We start from the raw sequence: 21,293 nt of genomic DNA on the forward strand, positions 1-21,293 counted from the left end.
GGAAAGTTGCATCTGCAAGCAGTGGCTGCTTTTCCAGGCCACAGTCCAAAAACACACAATGACACGGGTTCTCACAGTGAGCCACCTCAGATAACATTTGGAAAACAGATACCACACAGATACCTTTCAGCTTACTTTTGCTTAAATACAGGATACCTATGAGAATATGAGTTTTTTTAGTCTCATATGTACTTCACAAGTGAGCCAAAATAGTCACATGTCTGACGTCCAGATTAGATAAATACAGAAATGATCTGTCCTAAGGTTTTATTAAATTCCCTCATAATATGTGCCAAACCCATCACAAACATGTAAGTTACTCTTTTGACAAGTATTGTAATACTTCCCAACCTCCATTCGCTGATCCCACCTTGAAACAGGTTGGATACCCTCTTCTAACTCTGAAGACTAACTGTGCAAATGACATATGAATCATTCTTGTATTATTCAAAATCACAATCATAATTGCGATTGGAAAGTGATTTACAGCACACGTAGAGAAAAAGAAACGTCTGTACTGACATGTGCGTCCTTCGTGAATGGTTTTGTACATTCCGTTTAAAAGAGGTGCGGGCACGTAGCAGACCTGCGTGTCTGCTTTATTTACTACCTGGACAGACCGTGAGAGCGGAGGCACGCAGCGCAACAGGCTCCAGGTGTCTCCTCTCTTCTCTTCTAAATTGTTGTCGTATAAAAAAGTTTTCAGGGGCCATTATCAAAGGAAAGATGTCCGAAAACTTTCAACAGCTCTAAATTCTCTGTCATTTCTTCGTGCAGGCTTCACTGTCCGATGAAAAGATGAGCAGCGGCGTGGAAAATGGGGAAGAGGACCAACAAACTAACGTGAGTGACGTGTTGCGCACTTGTTGAAATGTACAGACACAGGGTGAAACTGAAATCCCAAACAGAAGTAAAACAATTGGTACATTTAGGCTACTGACTTTACTTCTAGCCGAGCAAAGAGTAACGGACGGTAGTTAGTGTCACAACTCTGATGGACTTTAGCGAACCGGACGCTCCCATTTTACACATGTTCAGTCGTGAAAAGCTTTTACTTGTGAAAAATAATAGAATAGTTGTTTTAAATAACATATTTGAGAGGATTTCGAAAATATACATGTATATATTGTTTTTCCTAATCACATATCGTCATCTTCATTAAGTAAAGCTGCGTCTGCAGTACGTTTGCATGTATTGTACGTGCGTTGACCCATGTCGTGTTGATTATGACAAAACAGACAACATCGTTATTTTAGGACTGAGATATAGAAGACTGCATATTTGTGGTGTTATTTGTACTGGTCTGACAGGTGTCATGCCTCTTATTTTCTTGAGGGGAACACCATTTTACAATCCCATGGCATTTTCCTGAAAAATTTAAATCAACCACCAACAAGGATATCCACACATTTTAAATGTAAATTAATTATTTCTCCAAAGAAAAATCTGTTGTTGTTTCTGAATTATTTACTGCACTTTGTGGCACTATTGAACAAGAAAATGTTCATAACTGACGCCTCAGTGCTCCACTGGCAGTTTTGGATGCTCTCTGGCAGTTTTTTTTTTTTACTTGCCTGCAGCAAAAGTGCACATTAGCAAAAAGTGTCGACTTGGATCTACTGACTCAATTTAAATGCCTTGTTCAGACTGCCAACCTGTACCTGTCTTTTATTATATCTAGACTATATCCAGATGGTTCAGAGAGAGGAACAAGGGTGAAAAAAAATTAAATGTTTTTTTTTTTTTATTGAATCTGATCCAAACTATTTGTGGATGGGATTTGAACTGTATGTAATATATATAATCTGATTTCTAAATTTCACCTAATTGCATAAGTCTTGATGCTCTGGCCACTTTTATCTTTTTTTAAAGTATCTTTTGTACCACTGGCAACACAACACACAGTGGCTGGGTTTCTATGCTCTAGCGAATCAAATCAGAAGCGACCTTATGGAAAGAAATGTGAATCAGACACATTACATTACATTTCATTTACTTCAATATCTAGGAAGATATGGGATATTATATCTTTAATGCATATGCAAAGTTTATTTCTATTCCTCCTAAATGCATATCAAGTCTTCTTTGAAACAGGAAAAAAACTCAACTTAACCTTAACTCTCCAGTATTTACCCAAAGTCAGCACATTTTTTTTAATGTTGACTGATAATAGCTGACCTGCGGGCAGCCACTGATGCTAACATCACCAACATTATTTACACTGGAAAATTCTGAAGCTTTAAATCACTGACCGAATTTTGTCATTTGCATAAATGTCATGTGTTTCATGGGGAATGGGTACCTCACATTGCTTGTCAGAGTAACACTTAAAGACTCATGACTGTCACGGTCTGCCAGGAGCTCAATAGCTTCACTGTCAAGAGCCCTAAAGGTGGAACAACCCATAGATTCAACCGAAATTCAATCTGACTGAAAGGTGCGTTTGGCATGCGTCCTGTCAGGTAGAATAAGTATGACACCTCTCATCTTAAGTGTCGCACTGTGGTATGCTGAAGATATGATTAATTTATCTCACAGATAATTCACTTGAAAAGTTATTATCCCTCCAGGCGATAAACGTGATCCCTTAAATCAATAGCTGTTCGTTTTAAAGGACAAAAGGAAACATTTATTACATGTCAGCTGCTACAAAACAACATTCTAGTCAAGCAGTACGTGCAGCTGCTCTACCGAGTTCCTGCTTGTTGCCCGAGTTGAGTTTTAATTTATCAGTAACTTTTACCCTAAGTTTACCCAGAATTGTAAAGACAGAATAGCAAAGATCTGTCACGCTTTTACTGGAGAAGAATGAACGGATGTGTTGAGGCGAGTTAAAAGGCCACAGATGAACATCCTCTAGCTATATTGCATAAAAACAATTGTTGCATTTTCAGCCATCGTTGTAAGAACCTCATCAGGAGTTGCAGACTCACCCAGAATGTGCCAAGGCTTGTTGGTTTGGTCGTTAAAGAGAAATCTGTACTTTACATTGGCAATCAGTGAATAGTTTTTTCAACTCCTGCCTTTAAAATTTTTAGAATAAACTTTCTCTTCACAGACTGATGTCACTTAATCAAACTTATCTTATTTTAATGATCTGAAGGAAATTCATTGTTCCAGATTACTGAGTTAGGTAGGTGTTATATTCTGTCATGACGGCACAGGCCAGCACAGAGGCATGAATGAACACATAAGTTGTTTCATGTACATTTGTGGCAGGAAATGCATGAGTCAGCTCAAACATGGAAAAGTATGAGCTGTCAACACAGAAATAATATCTCCCTGCTGACAGATAAGGTAAAAAACAGAGATGCGGCCTGTTAGTTCCTAATTTTGTGCATTGTTGTTAGATTTAAATGGAGCAGAATGTATTTGTTGTGTCATCTTCTTTCGGAAGGTGAAAGAGTATTTTTGGTTGCTGGTCATAGAGGAATGTGCTGGGATCTCTGTAAACACAGGCTTGGAATTCTTTCGAAGCCTGCTCTGCAAACCCTAACAGCTCATTGTTTTCAGTGGGAAAATCGTTCTCATTTCACTTCAGCTTTTGATATTTTCCCCCACATTTTTGATATACAACATCTCTGCTTATGTGTCTTTTCATGGCGTGAGAACAAGCTGAGAAGAGCTGACAAAGATGTTATTAAAATGGCTTTGCTGGATTCTAAACTGTTTTATGTAAACTCAGCAGCGTATTTACATGGCCACATAAGAGCTCTACAAAAGGCCTTTTTGTGTGTGATACTAACATCCTTTGATGGCACATTCGCACTGCTCGCATGCTGACATAATTATAAGTTGATGCAAACATAAACAGAAATAACAGTAGAGATAAATAAGCTAAATGAATAAGCTAAATATACCAAGTCACTTTATTGACCACCTGTTGCAGCTCTGGGAGAAACATGGTGTTAGAGTTTTGCTGATATTATCTAACTGTTTAAGCAAATTCCCAAAGCTGATACTGTCTCCTTTGCTAATAGAGCAAATATAACTATGCCTACCTGTAGTGTGATGGCCTTCAGGAAGATGTGAACATGTAAAACACACACACACACACATTTACAAATGGCAAAATAAGAAAGCCCCTTCAAACCGCATGTGAAAACTTGATTTTATGTTACATTTTAAAACAAACATTAACAGGTGACAGAATTTTTGCCATTAGCTGATATGACAGTATTTCAGTATAGACTGATATGGTTGACATGTTGATAATGTAATTAATCTCCTTACGCAGTCTCCTTATAGATAAAACAATGAGAAATGGAAGTAATCATTCATTTCAGGCTTATAATACACTTTAAAACGATAATGAACAGCATAGCGTGAGTGACGCGTTTAATACGCAGATTATTAGTTGGGAACACATGAGCACGAACTCGCACAAAACATGAACATATTTGGTCTGGGCAGCATTCGACTCTTGTTTGCACATTTTTGTTTACCTTGCGCACACTCACTGAGCCAGTAACTGTTATATAAGACACTTCATTAATCTGTCTTATGTAACTTTCACCACACATTCCTCAGAGCACTGCTACCTACCACTGTCACTGTGGAAGATAGATGAGACCTGGTTATTCTACTGTTTTTTTTTCCTCCTGCTACTGTCCTTTAACAGTAACTAATAAATCCCAGTATATATGCATTCATTTAGATCCACATAAGTATTTTCGGTGAACACTCTCACTTATTTACATTGACCAAATTAGACTGTTTAATTAATTGATTTTGTAATAGAACTGAAGACAGAGTTGAGTTTTATTATCAGGCTTTGGCTAAGTTTATTCATAACTATTAACTTGTTAAACAGTTTAGATTCAGCACCAACAAACATGTCTGTCCAGTACTGTGTATAATCTGGTCAGTGGAAATGTTCCCTCCAGTTTTTTCCACTGTGTATGTGGCATCAGAGTCCTGCAGGGGAGGCTAACGACAACAGTATGTGCCTGCTTGGATTGGCACTGTAGCTCTCTGACTGGAGAACAATCTGGATGGAAAAGGGATGGGCAGTTGGTGGAGCCTCACCCAGCCTTGTAAGGCAACGCAACTTCCCACACACTTAGTCACACAGGCACAGACGGTCTGGATTGCAGCTGGCTGATCAAAACCGGGAAGAGTCCCAGACTACTTTGTCTGCCCAGGTAGATATCAGTGATTCTTTGTGAGACAAAGTAAAGAATTGTATGGGGATTGTTTCGAGTCTGAGGAGTGAGGGCTGCATGATGGTGCTTGTTTTGTTTCATGAAGTGCTAGAGGATGTGATTCAATTGGGTTTCTGTAGACGGTTGTGGACATATCCACAAAACAAGCGGCTTCAAAAGGAGGACTTAAAAATAGAGACGTTTAATCTTCAAAGCCCTTTAGATACATCCATTACGATCCGCTACATCTTGTCTCTTGACATTTTTAATGTCACATGTTTTATTGGTGACACTTATCAGTCGGAGGGGAAACGTTTATGAGTGGTGAGGGATCAGGTGGAGCAGAATTTGTTGATATCAAGAAGTTAGTTGTGTTTCTTGGTAATGCAATTTCTTTGCTTGGACTGTCGGTAGAGATGGGTGTCTTTCACACTACTGTGGGTTACTGAACAAGCAAGGTCTAGTGTGTAATTTGCTAGCGTTATCTGCTTGGTTCTTCTATTTGCTATTGATCTGTACCTTGACATCATCTCCAAATCAGTGAGTAGCAGTCATGGGGGACTTTGTAGCCTGAGAGCTGATATCAGTCAGTCCTGCAGTCACCATGCAAGGTCACAGATGGTACAGGGATGATCTAATAGTCCACAATTATGTCACCTAGAAATGAGTCAGACTACGGTGATTTATAAGATGTTCATCCACATCTGATGCTGTACAGACAGTGTTGGAAGTTACTTTTTAAAAGTAATTGTTAAAAATTTAATTATATGATATAATATAATGATAGAAACAATGATAAAGTAATACAGCTTATTATATCTGACTCATTTTGATTGCTCTTTTAATAAATGTCTTAAAATGGGGAGTTCAGCTAAAGGCTGTTATTTTCTCAGGGTTGATATGGAGCAATCTGATGTCACCAACATTTTCCCAGCTGGTAAAATATTGTTGAATCTACGGCACGAACAGCTGTTCTTGTCTCACAAAATGGCCACCTACCTTGGCGTGGTTGGCTGGTTGTTAGCAGAGTGGGGTTGCTTGGACCAATGCGCAAAACTTTGATTCGCAGAAAAGAAGCAATGAAAAATCACTTAGGAGAGCTAATCAAAACCATCGGTCGAGATTTGGTAATCATGTTTGCATAGTACTACAAATAAGTTCCGGGGGTTATGATAGAATCAGCTTTTCAAAGAAAAGTACAGCTGCTTTTAGTTGCATTTTGACCAAAAACTTAAAGGCCATGGGGCTTTTTTCAACAAGCTCAAGAACCTTTAAGCCCTTATAAATTTCCATGCGAGGTCTAAAGTACGGGGCAGCATAGGCAAATCAAGTCAATTATAAAGTAAAAGTATCAGAGTCTGTGATGCAGCGCTGGTCAAAGCAGCCTCCACAGAAAACAATACCACAGACAGTGCTTCAGTGGTATCTGCAGTTCAAAATGTGAGGATGTTCTACATTTTGTCTGGTTTTAGGGGCATTTTACTTCTACTTTAGAGTGTAACAGCAGTGACACAATCATAGGTCAACATTTTATTTTTCCTGTTAGATCGATTAATTTCACAATCTCTGCTTCTTATCTGCATGTGAGCTTTGGTAAGTACTGTGCCCCCATCTTGCTGAAATTAATATAAGCAGAATTTGATTGTTGCGCTATGAAAGGGTGAACTAGTATTCCTGTGGTATGACTAAAAGTTGACATACTTTACAAGCTATGGTGGAGACGCTTCAAATGGACACTGATAGTATCTGACCAAACAGAAACGCTCACCACTGCAAACCCCACAGTAAAACATCAGCCCAGTACTTTGTTAAGTTCCTGGTCTCCAACCGTTAAATAAGCAGTATACTGGTAACCTCTAGACTGGACAGTGCTGCTGCTTTTCTTTTATACTATCAAACTGAATATCTCTTGGTTTCCGATGTGTAATTTCAGGCTTTTGTTGGTTATTACGTAAGTTGTTTTTTTTTACCATTTTTAATGTTTTCTAGATAAAAAAAATCTTGCAGATTGATTGCAGTTGTTGGACTTGACTTTTCTTTACTCTAAAGCATTTAAATTTGGACTTTTACCTTGCAGCCTGTCAGCAGTAGTCAGAGTAGAGATGTATTAAGCAGCTGTAACACTGCTCCATCCTTCTGCTACATTGTCTGATATCCTGAAAGCAGACTCCCACTCAGGCCTCATTACCATCCCACAGCTGAGCCGCTATAGAGGTGCCTCCAGTGGAGGATTATTCACTTAACTTGCACCTTATCCTTTTCCTACAATATATAGTACTGCTGTCACTCTTGTCATCTTAACATACAGTTAGAAGTTGTGGGAGATGTATTTAGTTTTGCAGTGAATAAGGTAGAGTTATTATTTTAAATATAAAACTAAAGACTATCGGTCACTGGCTTCACAGAGCATGAATACTAAGATACCGATGATTAATCAAATTCAAGTAATTACAATATAAAGTATTTTTTGCACAGGTCATTCATTAAACTCATTAAACATGGAGACATGACTTGCAGTGCCTTCACGAAAACAAGCGACATTCATCTCCGTAGACTTCCAGATTAATTTCATTAAGTAAACAAAAGCAAGTTTATACAACATTTGATGTCAGACGGTTGCATAAGTTTGAGGAAGAATCAATCATCTGTTACAGAATAACACTTCAGTTTGCGGTGCTGATGCCATCAGTTAAGATATTTTCTCTTTGAATATCCTTGGTTCCTGCCTTGAAAATGATTATGTGTAAGCATGTACTTTCATGCAATAAATGCCCTAAGTGAATTTGAAGTTAGTCTGTTGAAATGGAAATGAAGTCATCCCTTAGCTGCTTGGGCAAGTCTAGAAAATATGTCAAGAATAATAAACCTGATGCACTAAACAGACACATGAAAGGCTGGATCACGCTATGTTCATTAAAAAGGACACCGCAGACGAAGTAATAAGCGGTATCATTCTGTAACCTGAGTCTCAAATCATCCTTTTCTCCTTTGACACAGTAAGCCTGTCATGTTTTGGGAATAAATGCAAATCAGAGCTGTTACGTCATCCTAAAAGTGGCTGAAATGCAAATTTTGCAGATACACGTGGAAAAAGAACGAAGGCATTCAATGTTTTGTTTCTCCTTGGAACATGATGACAAGAACAGGTTCTTGTGGCCATAATGACACATAATAAGCACTTTGTGTGGGAGTGAATGTTAATAAATCTGGCTGTCATCCACAGTGGAGCTCTTTTCATGGTGCTGTGAAGTTGACCTCTCCAGCACCTGATCATTCCACAGCACACAGTGAAGGACTTTACTGTACTTCCCTGAAATTTATTGCCATGTTTGATGATGAGCAGTGATGGTGTTTGTGTTCGGCATTTTGTTTTGTAATATGGAGTCTCGTGTATTTCTTTAGCTTGAGCCCCAACATGCTGCTGTTGCTAGTCCTGTAATCATAAAGTGCAAAACAAGATATAACCCTGCCTCTGAAACAGCATCTGAGGAAACTTTAAGGAACAAACCATAAATAGTTGGACTGGTTCATTTGAGTGCCAGAGCATACCAGTAGTTAACTTTTTAAAAGCAGAAAATTACAGAAGCATACTTAAATGCTGATGTATTTTATGACCTGTGAATGAATGACAGTGGAGCAGTGTGCTTAGTTTCAGTGCAGACTCCTCCCATAATGTGTCTGTCTCACGAAGAGAGAGGCCCTTGAGCCATTTAGCTGTCACTCCTTCAGATCAGTGTTAAATCTTGGCTCGCCTGTCAGTGTCTCAGTTTTGATGATTTTCAGGCGTCACAGTTGCACACAAAGGCTTGTCATTCAAGTCAAACCATTTAGCCTTTCTTTGAATTCCAAAGCAGAGAAATGGTTGCTTACCTAAGTACGCAAATGAGGTCCCCACTGCTTGCAGGGTTGTCCCTCTTTGTTCTTTTAAGCCTTGCATCTGTGTTTGTGTCTGCATGACTTATAGTAGGCATGTTTGCACACTTTAAACCCTAATCTGTTTCCACCCCTTCACACACAGGTTTGCTGCCTGCCACACAAAGAACTAACATGTACAGCTTATTCCTGTTTCAGTTAGTGTTGAGTGATCACTGCTCATAAACGCTGTACAAGACTTAAGTTCAAATGTAATTCAGAGGGATTAGTTGCATTTTTCTTGCTATAGCGTAATGATCTGTAATTGTTATGGCTTGATGACAGGATACAAAACTTGCTAATTGTACTGCTTGGTTATTATTTGGAAGCCAGACGTAGTTTGTGGCTGTTCTTAGGAGAGGAGGAGTGGTTGGACTTCTGGGGCTGGATGCAGGGCGTAGTCAAAAGAAAACATACGGTCACCTTGTTCTCCACACAAACTGGCATTTATAAAGCTTGTGGGATGAGAATGTGAGCACCTCACCCATTTGTCATACCACGCGTCTGATCACCAAATCACAAAAAGTGTTAATCTCTTCTGCTATATTCAAACTAATTTGTGGGTGCTATAACTAACCGAAGCCGTTATATGTTATGAGGTTATATGTTATATGTAATGGCTGACGATGACCTGGATAATGAGGCTTAAGAGTCAAAGAATGTTTAGACATGGTTTTCATTTTCTTGCACGATATTGGCTCATAACCTGCCATATGCTTCCAAAAAAACGGTTTAATTTCACAGCCAGCATACTACAATCAATATGTACATCTATGTCTCCCTCCTGATCGTCGCCAAAAAAATCATGTATCCTGTACAGGCTGAAAGGATGCCGGTTAACCTTTTGACCATTTATGATTGAAAATGAGGGTTAAAAAGTGATGGACGGAGATTGGAATTTTCAAATGTATAAATATGATTTTTTTCTTGATTAACAGTAAACTGTTAGATGAGTTTAATACTACGTGTGCATACCTTTGAGGTTATTGTATCAGCATTGTCTTACAGTTGAGAACAGGTGAGGTATGTAGCAAATGTGTCTGTGCTTGTCAAGCGTCATTTTCACAGAAAGTAATTAAAGGTGTGTGCTGTAAGTGGCTTTGATAAGTGTCCACTTGGAACAGTATGAGCACGGCATCGCTTCATGTAATGTGTCTTCAGTTTGAGGGGTTATGTTTTAACGGACAATGTCGGATAGTAAAATTCTGAGGACTGATATATGCTCGTAAAGATTCTTGTTGTTTCATTGTGTGGTAAAAGCCCCGGGAGAACATCTGTTTCTCTCTGTCCTCACATATTTTTTGAACATAGTTGAGTCACACAACAAATTCCTGGTGAGACTTGTAAAAATACTTTTCTTAGAGAAAATAAGATGTTGGAACAGCAAAATACAAGAGTTTGTTTGAATAACATTTCAGTTTCCACTGTGTTCGTACGCTGCATGTATGTATGTATATTCCACTAAACAACAGGACATGCAACATCATCTCCAGCTTTGTCTTATCAGTTAACTTCCAACTAAATTAGTATTTATTTGTATGTTGTGGATATATTTCTTTTTGCTTCAGGCTTTTAAGTTCTGCATAACAATGATTATGATATCTACTTTGTACTAACAGCTCTCTTGCTGACGCCCAAGCAAAGTTTAATTAGGGCCACCGAAGAGCAGCACAACTACAAATAACTATAGAGCTCTCAAAGGCATCTGCAGGGAATATTAATTCAGACTTGATTACCGTAGGATTCAGAAACACTGCACACGCGTTTGCTGCATACAGACAATTCTACAGAAAACATGTGTATACTTGTAGATATACATGCATACACACAAAACACATGGGGGAAAATATTTAGCCGCAGAGTGAGCGATAAGACCATGTTGCATAACTCACCTGCAGTTAGACTTTTATGCTCCACCAGAAGTGGATTAAGTTGTCAAAAGGCCAAAATGTTTTCTTTTCTTCTCACATAGAGAGAAAAAAGCAACAAAACTTATTTGGAGACGTACTTCATGGAGCGTGGGCGTTCCTGTGAGGGACTATGTGAAGTCAAAGGAAGTGTTTGTTTGGCCATGGGGGGGATTAAAGGTCATGTGTGTTTAGAGATTTTAACTGACATAGCTCTTTTTTTTTAAACTAAGACATTAAGTTGTTCGCTAAAGTATACATTTCCGTCCACAGATGTGTTTTTATTTTTCCTTGTATTACTCAGCATCTGATGTCTTTGTTACTGTCGGAATAAATTCAGCGCTTCGTCTTAAAAAGTTCAAAGACTTGTACACTTTGATAGAGCAGGCCATTTTGAGCTCACTTCTACCAGGTGTGTGAAAAAAGAAAGTACACCCTCCTTTCAGTCTAAGCTTTCCCATATCAGGACATAATGAAAAAATAAATATGATTCTTACAAGTTCTTGAAATTAGGTAAATAGAAGCTCTCAGATAAACAACGAAACATGTCCTATTACAGCGTCGTGTGATTTGATAAAACTCAAAATGCAGAAGCGTTGTCTGGAAACTCAAGGGCTCAACTAAGTACACTTTAGGTACGCTAGGGCTGCAGCTCATTATCATGTTTTATATCAGTTCGTCTACAATTTTGGGGATTTTTGATTAGTCAGTTAATCTAACATTTGTCTTTATTACTCTGTTTATTACTCGGCTTTATTACAGTGGATTTCTGTTTAGTTGAGAAGTTTTTTTCTTGCTATACCAACAAACAGTAACCATAAGTTTCCATTAATCTTTCAGGCTACATTGGGCCTGTTTGATTATCGATAAAAAGATTCACACACTGGAAGACTTGCTGAGGATGGTTGTAAACAGTGCAATGAATCGTCATGTGCTTCATGTATGCTCGCTGTTTTTGGCCTCACACACAAGATCACTCACTCAAACTGACGCCACAATGGACCACCTGAATCCTCCAGACCGGCAAACAGCCAAAACTTCAGCTTTTATAGCAGGGCTCATGCTTGTTTATGATCATTCGTTCATGTCCATCGGATTAGCAGCTCCTGGCTGATACTGACCCTCTTAATTCCTGTGGAATCTGTAAGGATGTACTTCTGTACTTTATTTTTTGATGAATAGATAATGTAATAATCGAGTGTTGTTTAGCTGAAGTTATAGCTTCCTAATTTTTAGACCTGGTAAGGCTCAGATGATTTTTCTTTATTTTGTTATCATATATAAAAATCTTAAGATTGAAAGGAAGTGTGCTTTCTCTTTCACTTGACGGTATATGAAGTTTTACAGCATGAAACAAATAAACTACAACGTGAGTAGGGGTTGAACTGGGACTAATTATCTGTGCTCAGCACAGAACATCTTGTGCTTTCAGTATAGTCTCTTCGGAAATGTGATGAATCATTTGTTCATCTGTACAAGAAAAAATTGAAAGATGATAAAAATGCCACAAAGAAGTTTGGATGAAAACAGGATTGCACTTTAAAGGCTGTCTTTACTAAATGCTAAAGAGACTCCACCAACTGCATCTCACTCTCTGATGGAATAGAATAGAAAAGAATATTTTTACCAACACAGAACAATAATGTGCATATTGAGGAGAAGTAGTACAAAACACACTTGAACAGAAAAAAAAAATCTGAAATAGAATAAAATGCGTATATAAAAGGAATAGATGATTATATACATATCTGCAGAATAAACACCAAACAGATTTATTGTCCCTATCAGGTAAAGTGAAAGGAAGTATTTTCTCATTATTTTCTTTGTTTTTTTAAGTTGGTGTGTTCATAGCAGAAAAAGGCGGTAGATTTCTGGTCTGCTGTGGTCAGGACCACCTACCTTGTTGCTGGCCAAGCACAGAATTCCCTCATGGCATTTGTTCAGCATTTGCCCTGACACGCTGCAAATATGGTGCAATAATGGTTTAAGGAGCTCAACAATGAGTTTTAAGGGATTTACTTAGCCTCCAAATTCTCCAGATCTCATTCCAATTGATTTTCTGTGGGGTGTGCTGGATAAACATAGGGTCCACAGCTGAAAGTCTGGCGCCAGATATCACACCATACATGCTCAGAGTCCATGCCTCGACATTTTATACCAAAAGTGGGGATCCTGTAAATATTAAGTAGTCATTATGTTAAGGCTGATCAGTGTATTTCTACAATAGAAAAGAATATACATATGAACAGATTAAAATAGATGAAACATGCCCCTATAGAACAGATCAAAAACAGAAGAGAAGAAGTAAGAATACCAATTTTTATAGGACAATAGAATAGGCAAAAATACAGAAGTTCCTAGAGAAAAGAATGACATACCTACAAATAAAACAGAATAAAAGCATAATAGGTACAGTGAATAAAATGTGGAAACAATGGAATAGAACATGTCGACATTTTGATAGAATAGAATAGAATCACATCACTAGAATAAAAGAAATGCAGTAGAATAGATCAACAGAAAGGTGATAGGTACCTAGGATCCTGTAGATCTATAGTGGTATGTTGTGACTAGAATAGAGTAGATTTCTAGTATTACCATAGAACAGAACAGAATAGAATAGAGTACTTTAAACTGAGACTGTAAGAGTATGCATGACAAAAACCTCCCACATTATCTGTTGTTGTTGCCAAGGTGACAGAGTCGTGTTGAGAGTGACTAAGCTGTCATGGATGTTTTGAGTGTTTTTATTTTTAGCCCCAGCTGCACTGGACTGGTTTCATTTTATCCAACAAGCAGAGTCGCGTGTTGGTCAGAATCAGCAGACCTGGCCACGAGGACTCGGTGGAAATGTCTCCTCATTGTGGGTTGCTAGGCTTTACGGTCTAAATGTGAGGCCCCCATAGAGGAACTTCAGTCATGGGGAAGTTTTATGACTAAAACTAGCGCCTTTCACTCTCTCTACTCCACCCTCCCATTCCCACTTAACTTTCAGTTAAAGTCCCTCCTCCTATACTCTGCTGGTTGTTTTTTCTTACAGTTCCCCTGTAGTCATGTAGTTGCCCTTATCCTCTCATCTTTTCTTTCAGGAGCGCTACAGGCAGCTCAGACTCACGCTACAAGGTCAGGATCAGTCAGACTACACCTCAGAGCGGCACAGCAGCAAGGTACAAATTCAAAGAGGAAAACACATTTCTCATGTTGTTTACCGAGAGTAAGGAAAAACTATTTTTAACATTTTTAACGTTTTTTCTTTTTTTTTTTACTGAACATAGCAGAGCAGCATAGCGGTGGTGTTGCCACAGAAACCTAAAGAGCAGAGACAACAACTTGAGCTTGTCGCTCCTACTGAAAATCAAGTTGAAGTCATCAAGGTATGTGAACTAGTCTGGCTGTAATTACGTTTGTTTGTATAGTTGTATGCAAACCACTCGGCACCTCACGTTTACCTATAGTACAGTATCCTCACGTGTTGTTCCTTTGTGTAACGTAATTCTGTTGTTGTGTCACTAAGGTTTACCTTGACGCTCGCTCACGGACTGCAGAGAGTGTGAGGATGTTGACAGACGAGGTGTCGCAGATTCAGGAGGTCAGTGTGTGACAGATAGAGCACAGAACATCCCCTATGTTCCCATTCACTAGCCTCTTTCACACAGGGTTGAGGCAGACTGTTCACACAGGCTGTTGTCACTCAACTTAACAAAGACGTGGTTTTTTTTGCACCAATAAGGCGCAGATTATGTGTGAAAGAGGCTAATGAGTGCAGAACACGACAGGGTTTCTTTCATGATAAGTTTATAATGTTAAATAAAGTTAGATTCATAGATGTGTTTCTGCAGAGTAAACATTTTTTGGTGCATGATGCGTTTTTGTTCCCAGGTCAGATACTGTCTGAAGACTCTGAGAGAGCAGATGGCGGCCAGACAAAACAGTAACAACAACAAGGTACGCATCCTCTGCTTCATATTCATCTTTTGGTAAATCAACAGAAAGTTATCTGAAACCAGTAGTGATATTTGATTTTTGTTTTAAACCATACTTATAGCAGAAATAGCTTTTACAACATTAGGATCTGCTGTATTTCTCTTGTGCACATCATTAATGTGGTTTTGGGAGAGAAGTGGGAAAAGAAAAGTTAAAGAGGCAAAGTGCACAATAAAATCTGGGTTATTAATACAAAACCAACAAAGTCAATGGACAAAGCTCATGCAATTGAAGAAAATCATTTCTGTACTTCAACAAGAGTTGCATCACATTTTGGAAAAAAGAGACTGAAAATGAATAAAACAATATTAACAAAGGCAATAACAAAAAAATCAGTAAATATTTAAACAAAGCAGGCAAAACTGTGAAATAATAAGAACAAGTCAGCGGAAGAAATCACGAGGGAAATGCTTTGAAGAACAAAAACATTTTAGCACTCATCACAGAGAAAAGCTTGACTGCCACAAGCAGGATGATTCTTCTCTTCTGTAACTTGAAGGATGCAGAATCTACTTCACTTCAGTCCATTTGAAATGAGTTCAGGCTCAGAGAATTAAGCAGCTGTCTTCCTGGGCCTTGTTTCTATATGGTATAGTTCTAACATGGCGCCTGTGCATTGAACAGCTCATTAACTCTTTATAGATAATGGTGTTCCATTTCCATTACAGCTACCCTACATCTCTGTTAAATGCTCTGCTGCCTGAGAGCCTGCAGTTCATTGCAACTCTGTATTGATTTATCAGCTGTCACTTTTTTTTTTACTAAAAATTCCACTGATTCTCAGAATTTTTTAATGACATTATGTACAGAGGGGTGCATTTCACTCAGAAGTAGTATATTTAAACTGGCTTTAAAAATCCTCTTTAATTATCAGTGACAGCGTGTTTCCCCCTCCGTGCACTGATGGCTACAAAGTACACCAAACTGGATTTATGTCCTGTAACTTCCACTACCTCCCAGGGAAGAGGCTTGAAACTGCAACAACATGCAGGGACAGCATTACTCTGTATCCTGCAGACTGTGCTTGATCACCGTTTCTGATTATTACAACTTTCTAAGATAATTAGGCCGCGTTATTATTTCTAACTGGACTGTGGTTGTTAGCTCCGTACAGCAGGACAGACAGTGAGCTACCACAGGATTGTTTTGACCCGAAAGCATTCATGTTGATGACAGATCACGATCTCAACAGAAAACTTGACAAAAGAATATTGCTATACAACGGATTCATCTTTGTTTTTTAAGATTTTGTCTCCTTTTTGGTAGTTGTATTACATTTAAAGAGGAGGGAGGGTATCATATGAAAACTATTAACACAATATCGATGTTTTACTCTTTTGATATATCGATTATCGTCAAAACTGGTATATCCTGACAGTCTAGCCAAGCGTTCTCATCAGTGCCAATCACAGTGGAGGCCAGTTTATACCTGTGATTACTGCCTGGTCTCTTGAAGCAGGACCAAATGCTGATTAAGCACTTTCTCATTGCACTCGAAAGCCAGATATTAGTAGGATTTTGACCAGTGTATAAGGTCATTTTTGTTTCTTCTTCTCTATATTCAATTCAAAATGAGTTTGAATTATTGTACAAATCATTTAATGTCGTTTTGGTTTACATTTTCCCCAATGCCACAACTTTTTATTGTAAGTAATTGGAAAATAAGCCACAGCTTCTTTCCGTGAATAATATAAAAAAGCAGCCCAATTGCACTTCTGTGTAATCCCATAAATTGAGGGAAATTGTTTTTATTTTTCTCAGCCACTGGTCGCACATTGTAAGAGTGGCAGGCGAAATAAAGCACTAACTCTACTAACCAGTCGCTGCTCTTCTCTATTCAGTATCCAGTCAATGGCCTCAGAGTCAACATATCCAGCAGCCAAAAAGTTGTCTCCAATGGGAATACTGTCCTCCCTGACGCTCAGGTAAGCTCATCTTAACTCAGCCTTTCCGAGCAGCTTGTGAAGGTTTGTCTGTGTGGCTTTCGTGATCTGATTATTCGTCAGTTTTATATAAACAAATGAACCACCGGACATGACTGCAATTCATTTAAACTGCAACTGGTTTGAATGCATTCAAATTTTTATTTAAATCACAGGCGAATAATTTGTTATGGAAAAGAATGTGTGGCCCATCAGCACCTTCCCAGTCACATCCGCCTACTGCCTGCAGCTGCCAACACACTCACACACCACAGGGAATCCCTTGCTGCACACACAGCTCTCACACTCACACACATGATATTGCATTTCCCATCCATTATTCTCGACTCAGCACATCATAACTTCTACTGTAATGCAACACCATTATCCACCAAGGAAGAAGAGCTGACAGGAATCGTGTGTGTCCTTACCCAGTGATTTATGTGTGTGTGTGTGGATCCGGTTACACTGCTTTTCTTTCTAAGCTAAGTTCATATTACATCACAATGCAAAGTCCAAAGTGTTCTGTTTGTCTGGGAGGGAAATTATTCTGTCCACCTAAGCAACAGCCCAGCTCTAAAAGATTATCTTTTCGCAGTTTAAAAGCTTCTTGTCAGGATGTTTTTGTTACTTCAGGCTAAACCACACAAAGTTCCCATCCACAGCCTCTTTTATCTGTTTGCTAACTCTTGCTGTCTTTTCAGGCTTACGTAGTAAGTAAAGTTTAAGTCTAATTGAGTGTGTCGCTCCCTGTCTGCCTGCTCTCTCAGGTCGAGGATGAGGCGGCCGAGCGTCTGTACGCACAGCTGAATGATATGGAGAAGCGCCATCAGGAGGAGACCGACAGACTGCAGGTTTGTCTCAGGAGACGAGTAACATGACGCCATTTACTGCCCGCAGCCATGACTAACCCCTTTGCCGCTCTTACATTGCTCATCATTCTCATTATCTGCCAGTATTATCTTTATAATAGGTCTGTCAGGGCATGTAGGGACACTTACATGTTATGATGTGCTGACCTGCTCTGTCTTGTCTTGCACTTCACCCTCGCTGCCCAGCGGGCAGACGTGTGATCCCACTTACTTTGAAATCTTACTTACATTAGTTACTGTGGCATGATTTCTTGTCATGAGCATCTGATTATAATGAGACAATTTAGAAAAAACAACAAAAATAAACAGCAAATACTACAACAACACTGCAACACATTCAGCGAGTTATCAAGTTCAGACTTGGAAGACAAGTTCACACATATTGTTAAAACTCGGTCAGGAGGAAATGACCATGGTGATTTTCATAATGGATTTCAGTTTAGGTGCCATTAGAAGATGGCTTGTGCAAGGCAAAACAGTTGATGCCGTCTCCACTAGTGAACAGTCGTTCGTAGAATGATCATCTCCTTTGTCTCACCTGATCTCGACTGAGTTTGAAATTAAGAAAAAACTTATGTTGAGCTGTTTGACTTTTACCTAGTTGCACACCAACATTTTCTTTTTTTTTTTTTTTTAGAGCTAAGGGCTGACTAAAGAAATGAATCGGGGCATTAATTTCACTATAATTTCAGGCTACTTGTTGAACCCCTGGTGCCTTAGTGATAGGTCACAGTGGATACAGCGTAGGTTTTGGGCTGAGATGCTGCTGCTCAGCTGCGACACCCAGTGGTTTTCGAAGGTTGTTACCCCTTTAAAATTTCTGCATGTGCTAATATTCGATAAAAGAGTTAAGAGATAATTTTCACACCAAAAGCATCTTTTTTAATCAATACTCTAAACTTGGTTATCTGCTTCAGACACAGACCGGAAAATTGATTATGATTCATTTGTAATTCGGTCCTTAAAAGCATGAAAAGCAAGTCTGCAGTGGCATTATTTCCAATATTTCAGGATCTCAAACTTTCAGAATTGTGCCTTGTAATCTGTCTAAACTGTTTGCATGTTCAGTCAGTAAACAACTTGCCCCACCCAGTTTGTTGTGGCGATTAAACCGTCCTCTTAGGACAGTGATTACAAGATTCAAGTAAACCATCTTCTAACAGTGTATCTATCAAAACTTAACATCGGAGCACATCAAAGAGCCATTTTCACTCTGTGGTTCTTTTTACAGGCCGAGTCAAATGAGTACAGTGCCCGCCTTGCTGAGCAGTCGGAGCGGCTTCAGAAGGCAGAGCAGCTGTCAGAGGCGAGGGGTCAGCAAGTGGAGGAGCTGCAGAGGCTGCTGGAAGGCATGAAGATTGAGAGCGGCATTCTCAAAGACAAGATGGCTGCCAGGGAGGCGGAGCTGCTGCAGCTGACGGCAAATGGAGAGGAAGGGGTGGAGAATGAGCAAAGGTGAGATTGTTTACTATCCCAAAAGAGGAAAAGAGGTCATTATTATCATCATGGATCTCAAATACACCTTCCATAAACACAACCTTCTCACGTCAGCATGACTTGTATAGTACGTTACGCAGGGACTGGTTTGAGTTTTCTCATGTGATTATTTGCAGGTGTGCAGAGCTTGAGAAGGAGGTGGCTGTCCTGAGAGAGAAGATTCATCACCTTGACGACATGCTAAAGAGTCAGCAGAGGAAGGTCCGCCACATGATTGAACAGGTATTTAGAAACAAAAGGTTGGCTGGAAGTGCACACAGACACACACAAACACAGACAATGCAAATTAACTCTCTGGCGGCCACGAACACACAGGAAGCCATTAATGAGGAAATTAGATTTTAAGGAGGCGGATACGAGAAGCAAAATTGATCTGTGGGAGAGGAGCCAAGCAGAAATGTGTGATGAAACGAAGCTGGCTTGCAATGAATAAGTGATGCTGCATCTGCTTTAAGTAGAAAAGTGAATTGTGTTATTTTTTTTCATGAGCATCTCTCATTTTTTTTTTTTTTTTTTGTCTGTAACAGCTGCAGAACTCCCGAACAGTCCTCCAAGAGAGGGACCGAGTCATCAGAGATCTGGAGGAAAAGGTGGCTTTCCTGGAAGCTGAGGTCAGCATATAAAGGATGTGAACACATCCATGAAAAACTTTTTCTTACTTAGATTCTATACTGCTGTCACTGCATTTTCCTCTCACGTTTCTTATTTGATGATTTCTTCATAGTATATTCCAATCTAACACCGGCTTGTTAATTAGAAGATCTTGATGCACAACAAGTAGAAATTACTCCAGCTTCATCTTTCAAGCTTAGCTCTGATTGGATCTGTGCTTTTGCACCTAAAAAGGAAGCCAAGAAAAACACAGTTTAATAGAACTTCTTTCTGTTTGCAGAACAGAGAAATGCATGACCACATGAAGTACCTCCTGGCAGGTCAGGACCCTCCAGCTCCATCTATTGAGAACAAGCCAGAGATTGTGTACAGGTGAGTTATTGCCGCCTAATTTCCTATTCTGCTCATCATTAATCACTAATTAAAATAATGTAGCTGAGAGGTTGTCGATATTTGTCATGCTGTTTTCAAATAATACATCAAATTCTACTCTTTTCTGCAGCAAACCTCTCACACCGACGACACAGACCAGCAAAGCCCTCCCGTTCATCAAAATCATTGAGATCAAGTCTTGAGTGGTACAACAATCAAAGACCTGAAGAAAAATATTGTGTAAATATATATTCAACCACCCACCAGTTTACGAATACACACACATTGAGCTTGTGTCATTAACTCCTGATTATATTTGGGGCTGTTTCACATAGAGTTGCTTTGTTGGCTTTCTGAGTGTCCAAACTGAATATAAGCAGGGTTCTAGAAAAGACTTGAGAAATCCTAAACAAAAATGAAGTGAGAGACAAAAAATGGCCGTGCAAAGCCAAGAAACGTAATGAACTTGTTGGAGGTTTTACAGACACGTGTGTACGTTGTCAGCAAGGCTTCAGGATGCAGTGGAGTTCATATCTAGTTCTCTCTCGTGCAGAATCTGAATAAGACGTTTCAGCAGGTCAGCGTAGGAGTTGAATCAATTGGAAACTGTATTCACTCAAGTAGGTCAAATGTACAAATAATGTGCCCAGCGTTTTCCTCTCCTCCTAATCCTGCAGCCTATTCAACAAAGCTCCCTCGGTGGGTCTCTGTCAAAATTCCTCTGTGCTTCGCACATTACCAATGACAGGCATGCATGTGTGAAACGTGATTTATTTTTAACTGAAATATATCTCTCCAACATTAGAGTAGGTCAGATATAGAGAAGTGATGAAATTTAATGTGCAAAATGTTTGACTTACCTTAAGAGTTACTGCGGAAAACATTTTTCTTATCCTGCCAAGTGTTGCTTGAATACGACAGCTGCCCAGGTCTGTTATGTGCTAAAATGTTATATATTTAATGATGTTGATAAAACTAACATAATTATATATTGTTCTATAGTTTTTTCCCCCTTTCTGCATACTTTGTTGTGATCCAAAACATTTTTACAATGTAATTTTACTGTGAACT

The 21,293-nt window shown here is 39.1% G+C and overlaps 1 protein-coding gene across 2 annotated transcripts; it reads left to right on the forward strand.

The window, feature by feature from the left end:
* The first annotated feature begins 634 nt into the window (after window positions 1–634).
* tuft1b (tuftelin 1b) lies at window positions 635–20,446 on the forward strand. Of its 2 annotated transcripts, XM_072371137.1 has the most exons (13): window positions 635–656; window positions 778–843; window positions 14,053–14,130; window positions 14,239–14,337; window positions 14,478–14,552; window positions 14,843–14,908; window positions 16,789–16,872; window positions 17,640–17,723; window positions 18,973–19,196; window positions 19,355–19,460; window positions 19,766–19,849; window positions 20,131–20,222; window positions 20,353–20,446. In XM_072371137.1, exons 2-13 carry the CDS (start codon window positions 799–801, stop codon window positions 20,423–20,425), a joined length of 1,110 nt encoding a protein of 369 aa, XP_072227238.1. In that variant the 5' UTR covers window positions 635–656; window positions 778–798; the 3' UTR covers window positions 20,426–20,446. The 2 variants fall into 2 exon arrangements, with proteins under 2 accessions (XP_072227238.1, XP_072227239.1); XM_072371138.1 differs by lacking the exon at window positions 635–656 and having other exon boundaries at window positions 712–843; window positions 14,242–14,337.
* Window positions 20,447–21,293: the final 847 nt, after the last annotated feature.

The sequence above is a fragment of the Leuresthes tenuis genome, unplaced genomic scaffold (genome assembly GCF_036924035.1).
Source record: "Leuresthes tenuis unplaced genomic scaffold, fLeuTen1.0.hap1 SCAF_18, whole genome shotgun sequence".
Taxonomy (NCBI): domain Eukaryota; kingdom Metazoa; phylum Chordata; class Actinopteri; order Atheriniformes; family Atherinopsidae; genus Leuresthes; species Leuresthes tenuis.